Below are 11,035 nucleotides of genomic sequence, written 5' to 3'. Positions count from 1 at the left end.
AAAAAAATTGAATGCATGCACCATTAATGAAACGCACTGCAGAACAAGAGGCTAACACTGTTATTCTACCAAGCTGTGTATATTGGCTTCTTAAAACGGTTTGATAATAATTTGATTAGCTGAAAAATACAAAAGCATATTAAAAGTACTTTCTTCTTCTGCTATTATTGCATTGACATTGATATATATATAGGCACTATATGAATATATTTAACATATTGCAATACTACAGGTCTGTATTGAACAATATGCAATGAACCAAGATATTCGTATTTCTCGTGTTCTTTATAGAAAACCAACAAAAGTACTTTGTTTTCTCACCTTCCAACTTAAACAGTATAGACTATCAACCCGACTCCCCCTCAGCGTGAACACTAATACCCACCTGGAATGCACTTCCACGATTATAAAGACCCACTCCATCACTGAATTAGCAGTCTTTAATCCTGTCAAACAAAACGTGTTCTTGTAATCAATATCGCAGTGTATGTTGATCGTGTCGAGTACTGGCACTTATGAAACTCCATTAAAAGCAGGATATTGCTTTTATGGTGAATAATATCATATGTATTTATTCCTTGATTTATTAACTTTTTTTACCCTGAGCATCAGAAGGATAAAAGCTCTTGAGTGGAGCCTGCTGATTAGCGAGAAGTTCCAAGCTGACAGTAGGAATTCTCACATCACTAAGAAATCTATTTTAATTCCACCACTCATCCCTTGTGTATAAGTGAAACGTTTGATTAAAACGACGTACCAGCAGGGGATTCACCAGCATATCAGGTATAAGATTCACTGGTTTTGGACTTCAGCGGATGATTACATTATACAGATTGCTCAGGATCTTACAGACAATCAGAGCCCTAGTTTGGTCTGCTGTATGCCACAACATGTCAAAAAGCAAACCATTCATGATATCAGCTGCACAGTTTCTTTACCACGTCCAATATCATACCTCAGACACCTCTCGGAATTCTGCACAGGTCATCAAAATAGTGACATCACAATCTGACACATATCCCAGCCACCTAATAGTATTCTCTTCACAAAGCTGTTCCATCTTCAGTGAAAATGCCAATGGACTAAACAGAGGTTTGTTAGGAACAAAAACACTCACAGTTGGAACTGGCATCCTGCACAGCTGTGGCCAAAGGTTTTGCATCACCCTCTATATAGAATGAACACATTTCTCTTCATAAAGTCAAATGAAACCTGCTGAATAGTGTTACACTAACACATTGAATTACACAGCGCTTTGTAGTTTTCCATATACTTAACAAAAAAAAAAAATTAAAATTTACATTTCGAAGTCTAACATGAAATACTATACTACCATTATGGACTCCAATATGGCTTACACTTTTGCAATGTTGAAGTTTCTTGATTAGATGATGTTAAATAAAATATATAGATTATATATTCATATAGTTATGTCTCAATCTTAGCCATAGCTGTATATTAACCATAAATCAGCATGTACTGGCGAAAGCACAGGCATCATCTGTGTAATCAGTTAAATTGACACTGTCACTCGGTCCTTGGACCCTTACAGCCAACATGCTGATATTCCCTCATACACAGACCTTCTCCATCCTAAAGCCCAATAATTCACACTTTCTTTGCATTGTGACTTGTCCGTTTGGGATGTACGGCACATTTTCTCAATAGTCCAAAGAGCAGGAAAAATCTTGACTGCAAACCCCCTGGCGAGGCTAAAAATGAGGTGCGATTATGTGAACAAAGCACACGCAGGAACATAATCTAAAATATAAATTCACAGCTAAGTATCTACGATAAGATGATTCCTGAAATATGACAGTAGGTTATAACAAAGCGGTCATCTCTAAAAGACCAACAGACCAAAGTAGTGCGATAACGCTCTCAAAAACTACAAAATATTGTGCACAAGATTTTATTTTTCAGACTTTTGCTATGCAAAGTCACAACATATGAAAGCTTGCACAGTAAGCCTAATGCAGTAATGGGACTTGCAATGTGGTGCAGGCTTTCAATGTTTTGATTTGTAGTGGTTTGTAATTACAATAATATACGAGACCACAGAGACCAGGAGTGTTTATTGCTAGCTTGATTATGTATGCAGTTTGCTTCAATCAGACCATGAGCTTCTCTTTGAATGACAAGCAGAAAATCATTTTGTAGGTATAAATAAATCAAATAAAATGACAGTTGAATCTAGCAGCTCTTTAAGAAGAAAGTTGATACTGAAACAAACCCTGTCCAATATTGTTGTCACCCCTTTAAGAGTTCTAGAACCCTATTTTATATTACTGTAGTTCCTTTGAGTTCTAGAACCCTATTTTATGTTACTGTAGCTCCTTTGAGTTCTAGAACCCTGTTGTATATTACTGTAGCTCCTTTAACAGTGACCCCAGAGATTTATGGCAGCTCTAGTTGGCAGATAGTGGGTGTCACACAGATGTTTTGCACCTTTGTGTCTTGCAATTAACTTTTTAATTTGAGTATGTTTGCTGGTGACTGTTATTGAGCTAGCTGGACAAGGGAGGGTTTACCTCACACGACCCTAACAATGTGCATGAGAGGAGGCCCAGCTGTGCTCATTTTATCAAGCAGGGTCTTCAAAAGCATCCAAGTGGTTCTGAATTAACAACATGGAAAGGTAACCCCTTCCATACCCTTACCACTCTCTTTGTAAAGTGTCTCCTCCTCCTAGTCTTCATCTGATGTCCAACTGCATCGTTCTAGATTCACAATTTAGTCACTTATTGCCTTGGCATGTCAAATCCACGCTGCCAGCTGTCCACAGTGGTGGCTATGCCCTATTGACAGTGTTATGGCAGGGTTTTTAACTAGTTTTCTTTCAGGCATACTCAGTGGTAAATCGGGGAGAGATGTTTATTGCACAATATTGCACAACACTAATGAGCCTGCCTGCTAATTTAGATGTTCCTAGAATTTAAATGAGTACATGCGGCTTTGTTTGTTGTTGGTAAAAGCAGCGGGAGCATAGCAAGGGTTGGCTGAGAGTCTAATTAGTGGCAAGGAGCTCTCAGGAGTTTTAGTTTTTACATCTGAAACCAACACCGCCACCGCCACCCACTCCCCTCTCTAAAACACCTGCAATATAGCACAAAAAAAAATAATGATTGAGGTTTGGAGAAATACAGATGGGCTGATGTGGATAGATAATGGAGAAAACATGTACTCTTCTAATCCAGAGTAGAATTGCAGGGATGCTTTTGGACAAAAATACACTTGTTTATCAGTTTTGCATTTGTATTATTTAGCAGACAACACAGGTCTCGTTGATGCAGTCATGTGTCAATTTAGGCATTCATGTATATTGTGTGTTTGCAAAGTAGCACATAAACATGAAGTGAATTTGTAGGACAGAAAAAAAATAAACTTGTATACATATATATTAAACTGAACAGTTCTGTATTCCACTTCATGCACCTACAGTAAAGTGCTCAAATAACAGGCACGTAAAACAAAGCAGCACCATATATTCACAAGCAAGAGCCCATCAGATCCTTCAACCAGCAAAACAAAGACTTTTCAGTCCTTTAATGCATTGAGGAAATGAACCAGCTATTGGCTTGAAGAAGAAATGTATATAATAACCTTGTCGTACTTACTGGTGTGCAGTTCAAAGATGACCTGCTTCTCATTAGTTGCGTCAATGCTGTTGTCTCGTCTTCTCGTGCACCTTGAAGTTAACCTCAATACCCTAAAAGGTCTGACCTACGCTATGATTCATGAAATTGTAAATTAACTTCATGAATCCCTGCAGTTTCCAGTCCTTCTTTATAGCAGCTGATTGACAAAGTCTGTCACTATCTGTAGTTTTACACAAATAAGTCTCAACACAGCCCAGTTAACAGAAGGTAATATTAATTACTATTTATATATTTTTTAAAAGCCATTTCATGTCCACTACAGGTGTCTTAATTGCCCAATTGCCCACCAATTAACACATTGATTGAATTCTTGAACAGTCATTTATTCTACAGATTAAGAGCACTCTAAAACTGGGCCTGTGCTGGGTCATCTGCAGTTTCAAACTTTAAAATGGGCAGTCAAAGAAATGTTTAATGGACATAATTTTTTTTTTTTATTTCTGTGAACCTGAAGCTTCACTATCTAGTTCCGGTTCTTTATCCTGAGATCTACTGAACAGAGCTTGCAAAGCACTGAAAACAACCTCCTGTGCTTGAGAAAAATAATGCATTAACTTCACAGTATATCAGTAACTGCAATAGAGTCCCTCAATCATTTAATATCAGAAAGAACGAAGCGAGACAGCAACCCGAGTGAGGCCGAGTAATCTTCAATAATGATCCAAACTTCTGAATAGGGTGCACCACACGCTGTGCTCTCAGGGATAAAGATCCCTTTGACTGTGGTGGTATGTACTGGGATGTGATTAACAATGAACTGCATTTCTAATCATACGGTACGGAGCTTTCAAGGTAACTGTATAGTATCGCACCCAGGTTTCCAATTTCAGGTCTTGATTTTGTTATGTGCTTGTTGTTTCTGCTTCGATCGTAATTTTCCAAGCTTTTGTTATGCAAACTGCCTTAAAAGAAGCCGTCTGATAGTGCAGAGTCTTATTGGTGTTGTGCAACAAAGCTTGTAGGTGAACCATTATGCACCGAATCCTGTGCTACGCTAATATGTTTCCCAAATTTGTAAGCAATCTTTACTAGAATAGGATGAATGAATACTATTGATACAAGAAGAAACAGCAATATACAACACATTATATGCAAAGGACATAAATTAAATATTAGGAAAAGACCATATTTATTTAATAATGAAAAATGGGTTTCAAAATTCCATACTACATAAATACGTCACTATCTGATGAGTCATCTCAGTGTTACAACATTTGAAAAAACGAACTCTGGTTTCCTTGTTTTTCAAATGCTACCCTATGTGCCTTGATGTCTTTCATTTCCCTGAGAAATACTTCTTGTTTTATTCCCTTTTTTTTTTTTTTTTTTTTTTATTTCTGGTAGATGTTTCAAATGTTTCTCCTAAAACCATTATTGGAGAAATAAAAGGAGAAACAGATTTTGAATAAAGAGAACTCCAGAAAACTTGGGTCCTGGAAGAGAAATACATTTGAGCTGCACAAGATAAACACATAACACCTCCTAATCCAAACAGAGAGATTATGGCGATAATTGTGCGAGAACTGTTGTTTATCTCATTGCAGGATATGTCTGAGACATAACAGAGAGGCAGGGCAATTATCAAAAGAACTGTCTGAGTCATAGGAAATATGTCTCAAATGCTTTTTAATGACTGTCGCTGAGAAATAAAAAAGCAGGTTTCAATAGCATTTTTTTCTGTACTATGGGGAGGCATTCAAAATGGGGTGAAATAAGAACTTTTTGGGTTACATTGTTTAATGGTTTCTTTGTAATTCAGAAAAACAGATTTTAATGTACAAGGAACCAAGGCACCAAGAAAAAGAGATCGGAATATGAACTGTATTCATAGCAGTAGCTCCCTGTCTATATACAGTATGATATCCTAAACTTTAAAGTTTCTGTTTCATTATGTGTGTCCGATTAGATAGGTTTCTGCTTAGAACACTTATTTACCTTGCCTGCCAACTTTCTCAGCAAAAAATCCATTGCGAAAAGATTCACCACGACTGATTGTGGGGAATAAGAAGGGAAGCATATCAGTGTTGCACAGACTTTGAAGACAAATGCACTGCACAACATTAATAAGCTTCCCAACCTCACTTTTCCATAATCAGCCTGGAAGAGTTTTTTCAGAAGCACTCTTCGCTGGAACAGTTAGTAAGCATGACAGCAGAAACAGTAATTGAGAATGACACAGGACAGACAATAAAGCACGTAACACAGACGATATTAAGCTATACCTTAAAATGAATCCCACATCACAACACAGTAACAGGCACAGCAAAGCCCTTGATGGAAATGTCTCAATAAGATACTAGTTTCTTGATCCGCTTTGCATTGGCAAGCCTATTTAAAATTCAAATCTGGACTCGCTAGCTTCGCTAAAGTGTTTAATCTCCGGGCCGAGCACTTGAGTGCCACGATGGGCTCCTTCAGTAGACTAGCAAGATTATTATCTCCAGAAGATAATTCTGCAGAGGAGACTTCAAGCATGCAGGCTCTGTTCCACAAAGAGGGGGCGTATGTTGTGGTAGGAATCCAATATGCAGTATGGGATAACGTTATTCCTATTATTATTGTGCAATCCATTTCTATATTTCAATAATGCAGCTCCACTGGCTTGTTTAAAACATAACGGAGCTAGTTGCAGGTTGTTTATTAAGTTGTCCAGTGAGGATTGAGACATAATGAGATATATACACACACTAAATATATTTTTTTTTGAACTATGAACATAATTTTGATGCTGTATGCAACAACATGCAATCACAGTTTAAAATACTGCATAGGTTGTAGTGGCCTCCATGACAAATGTACAAAGTGGGACTGAGGGGCTCGCCAACATGTTGGACATGTGGCATATGTGGTGGGACTGCCCACTTGTAACACTTCTTCTAAAAGGAAGGTTCTCGAGACCATCAGCTCTGCGACTGGCACTGTGTCTTTTACACAAATTTCTCTTTGAAGGATATTGAATTGGATTGCGCTGACAGTTGCAACAGCTAAAAAGAGTTACTCTGCGCCACTGGAAAGATCAAACCCCAAAACCACAGGAGGAATGGTACAATAATTTAGCTGAGACTGCATCCTATGAAAGAGGGATATACACAATACAAAACAGAGCGCAGGTGTTTGAAGAGGTGCGGAATCTCTTTGTAGCTGGGGTGCAGTGTGCAGAAATCACACACAGAGCCCAGAAGCGTTGTAGGATAGATTTATTTTCTTGTGCCACTGCAACCAGCTCGAGTTCAAGATAGGACTCACTACGGTATACTTAAGAGATCGATCTAATGATACCATTGCGCTGGGGGGTGAGAGGGTGAAGGGTGAAGGGGGGCGCATATGTGGAAAATGTACAGTGCTGTGTGTTCACAAACATTCCGTTTCACGTAAATGTGTACAACAATAAAAATGTTGTACACATCCACGTGACTAGAAAAACAAACCCAAACCATTTTGTAAAATTAAACAAAACGATATGGCAAAAAAAAAATTTAGCGGAGGCCATAACAGTGATACAGTGTTTCATGTTAGATTTCGAAATGTCACATTTTTCAAATTTGTCACTTTCTTTTGTTAAGTATATAGAAAACTAACAAAGCGGTATGCAATTCAATATGTTAATGTCACATTATTCAACAGGTTTAATTAGTCTTTATGAAGCAAAATGAGTTAATTCTATAGGGGGATCCAAAATTTTTGGCCACAGCTGTAGAGAACAGCGCATACATTTAATCTGGTGAAGTGCAGTATTACGTAATCTTAGCAAACTTTCTGTAGTTTCGATTACTTCAATGCATGACGTTGGAGTTTAACAGTTTATTAAAGTTTTGACACAAAATGAAGGAAACATACAATTCTGATTGTCAGTGGCCTCACCCGACTGAAATAACACATAGATAAATACAGAACATACACGTACATACAGAAGAAGCTGATAGTGCATCCGTGGAAACTTTTAAATACCTGTTTTTAAACTATTAAATAAGATTTTTTTTTTTTTTTTTTTTACATCCATTAATCAATTCACCGACTTCAACTCACTTTAGCAATTCCAGATTGATGGTTTTACAATTTGTCCCGGAGATAGACCAAGAACCCATACCGTTATCACAGGCATGCCACTTGTATGGTCGGCAGTCTTTCCCTTGTAAAAGTTAAGACTGCCGACCCCCCCCAAATTTGATTTTTGTGGGGTTTTTTTTTTTTTTCATTTACAATTAATCTTAATTGTATTAACTGCTCTTCTCTGTAATTTGACATCTTCTTAGAAATAATAATAATAATAATAATAATAATAATAATAATAATAATAATAATAATAATAATAATTGTACTTGCATTCGTGGTCTTTTTCGAATTTGGGAGTGTGACTTGAATTCCGGGCAACTTCAATTTAAATAAACACGGTTCAGTTTTATTTATTTATTTTTAACAACCCGAATTCAGGAGCAGCTATCAGCTGTAGTTCGCTGATTTTAATATGTCTATAGTATAAGATATCTGCCAAGTGACTAAGTGTTGTGTACAGAGAGCATTACAAAAGGAAACGCGAGTCACAAAAAAACCTAAAACAGACTATTTGCTGTTTTGGTATGTATTTTTTATATATGGCAACTACAACTCACGAACCACTCCTAAACTTACATCAAAGCCACTAGTTAACACAGATTATATAACAAATTGAATTAAGCTCAATATTTGATTAACTGGAATGAAAAGTACTTTTAAAACTATTGCAACGTCATAACAAACTGCAAGAATATGTGAAAGCGTCATTTGAATCTATTTAAATGAGTCCTGTTGAAAATTGATAATCCCTTTTCTCGAACTGGCCCCTGTCAGAAGCAGTCTGCAACCACTCCCTACTGTCTCTACGACTGTCACCTGGGAAGACGAGAACGACGTTCACACAGTAGAGGAGGTTATGAAACTGTCGCCATTGTGGCTCAAACACACACACACACAAAAAAAAAGCAGTCGGCAACCAGCAACAAATCCCCCCCCAGAGGGGTTTGAGACAACATGTCGGACACCGGGCTGCAGTTTCACGACCGGTCTCCGCACAAACCTGGCAATTAGACAGCATTGGCCATTCCGCTTGGCAGCACCCTCCCGTCCCTGGGCGGATGCTCAGAGACGAGGCTCAGGCAGGTGGTGTTGTTGTTGTTGTAGCGGGAGGCGCGCAGGGACAGCAGGCTGCTCTGGCGGCGTTTCCGGGGCCGCAGGTAACCCTGCAGGTGGACTCGGAACTTGTGGTGAAGCGAGGCGTAGATGAAGGGGTTGTAGCAGGAGGAGCTCATTGCCACCAGGTGGCAGGAGAACTGGATCACGTTAATGTAGTGCTTGTTTATGATGCTGAAATCCACGTCAAGATCCCGGATCAGGTTGAGGACCTGAAAGTAACAAAACATCTCACCACTTTACCGATATCCGACTAGATTTCTCCCCAACTCACTTTGCTTCCTCTTTTCTCACCTTCTTACTACTTCAGTCTTTGCCTTTTTTTTTTTTTTTTTTTTTTTAAATGTAACTTACCATGACTTATTTTTTTTTTCCAGCAGACACCCTTCTATCCAAACGTTTTTCTAGTTAAAAACACAAAAAGTCAGCCTAATCTAAATTAAACACAACAGTGGCTGTTAATCTATCATGCTGTACATGGAAAATTCAGCATCCTGATTTGAAGACTGAAAAAAAAAAAAAAACACAACAAGCAAGAAAACCAAAAGTTCAAAATGCACAATACCCCCAATTTGGAATGTCCAATCATGTTTCCACTCCCCGCAGCAATTCCCCACACTTCTCAGGAGCCCTGAAGGTTCAGTGAGCGTCCTCCAATCCCACGACCGAGCCAGCTTCCTCTTCTACACCCAGGAACTCGAGAGCGGATGTCAGCGAGCTACCGACCTGTGGCGACAAAGGCCAGCCTGCAGGTGTCCGCTTTTGAGATCACTGGGAGTCTGGCTAGCAGGGTTCGCTATAGCGCTATGAGGAGGAACAGATCCCGTTGGTTCTGCCTCCCTAACCCACGGGAGAGTCAGAGCCAATGCGACGCTCACGTCGGAATCCCCAGCGAAGACCGACGACTCCACCCAGCCAGGACACAACTCTGTGCTGTAGGACTCACCCGGCACATCACTGAATGAGTTTTTGAAATTACAAATGAATTACCTGCAGAGGGAGCCAGCAGAGGGCGAAGGCCAGAACAGAAGTGACCAGGAGCCTGAAAGTCTTGCGTTTCTTCTTGTTCCATTTGGCCCGGTTCTGCTCCACAGCTCCTGGTAGGCAGCGGTGCTTCAGATGAACCGTGATGGCGCAGTAAGATACAGTGACGGAGAGCAGGGGGATCATGTAGGACATGAGAAGCATCAGACAAGAGTAGAGCAGCCTTAGCTTTTCCGAGCCTATCCAGAACTCCTCACACACACACAGGTCGTGGCCAATCTGGTGCAGATCCAGGTAGCTGGTGTGAACCGACGTAGGAGCAGCCAGAACTATGGAAAGCACCCAGATGCCCAACACAACCATCCCACAACACTTGAGTGTGATCCGACGACGAATGGGGTACGCCACCACCACGTAGCGGTCCACCGCGATGGCGGTCAAGGACAATACTGACACATAGACGGTGGCGGCCTGCATGAGTACGACAAAGTGGCACATAAACCGGCCAAAGAGCCAGCCACGAGCCTCAAAGCCATAGGACACGGTGAAAGGCACACAACACAGGCACATGAGCAGGTCAGCAGCAGACAGGTTCCCGATGAAGAAGTTGGTGGCGTTGTGTAGCTTTTTATCGGTCACGATGCAGGCCAACAAGAAGACATTGCCTATGCAGGCCACGGCCACCAGGAGGCAGTAGAGTGGGATGAAGAGCAGCTTGAAGCGCAGGAGAAGCTGGAGACCGGAGAACATGCCGGACGGGTCACTGTAGTTGCGTGGGCCAATCACGGCGTCCATGCTAGCAAGACTCCTGTTGCCGTTTTCTCCCAGGTAGGCTTCCATCCCTGCTCGTTTGGTTTCCAATTCCTCTGCAAGAAACAAGAAGAAATTGGTTTGGCTTGATTGCTATGAGATGAGAACCATCAAGAAAGGACAGATGAGCCTGTTTTTAGCTTGTTAGTGTGGAAATTGACAGTACTTAATACGTAAGTGCAATGTCAAAATCTGACCCCTGTCCGATGCCCCGCATTGACGAGATGATTGGGAAAGCCAAGTTCATTACCACCTCGGACTTGTGTAAAGGATACTGGCAGGTTATCATAACATTGGATTACCAAGACACACAGCCTTCCTACCCCATTTGGTCACAATCAATTTACAGGGACGTGGAGTGACTCAGTCTGGAATGAACAAACCTGAACAAACACATTTCTTAATTTGTTCACTTA

General features: G+C 40.2%; 1 protein-coding gene across 1 annotated transcript; it reads right to left on the bottom strand.

Moving 5' to 3' along the window:
- Positions 1-7,297: 7,297 nt before the first annotated feature.
- Positions 7,298-10,752, bottom strand: LOC121304943 (prolactin-releasing peptide receptor-like). The gene is made up of 2 exons (XM_041236391.1): positions 9,816-10,752; positions 7,298-9,037 (listed from the first exon to the last, which is right to left on the bottom strand). Exons 1-2 carry the CDS (start codon positions 10,647-10,649, stop codon positions 8,720-8,722), a joined length of 1,152 nt encoding a protein of 383 aa, XP_041092325.1. The 5' UTR covers positions 10,650-10,752; the 3' UTR covers positions 7,298-8,719.
- Between the last annotated feature and the right edge of the window lie 283 nt (positions 10,753-11,035).

The sequence above is a fragment of the Polyodon spathula genome, chromosome 40, assembly GCF_017654505.1.
Source record: "Polyodon spathula isolate WHYD16114869_AA chromosome 40, ASM1765450v1, whole genome shotgun sequence".
Lineage (NCBI taxonomy): Eukaryota > Metazoa > Chordata > Actinopteri > Acipenseriformes > Polyodontidae > Polyodon > Polyodon spathula.
This window is presented reverse-complemented; position numbering and strand designations above follow the sequence as displayed.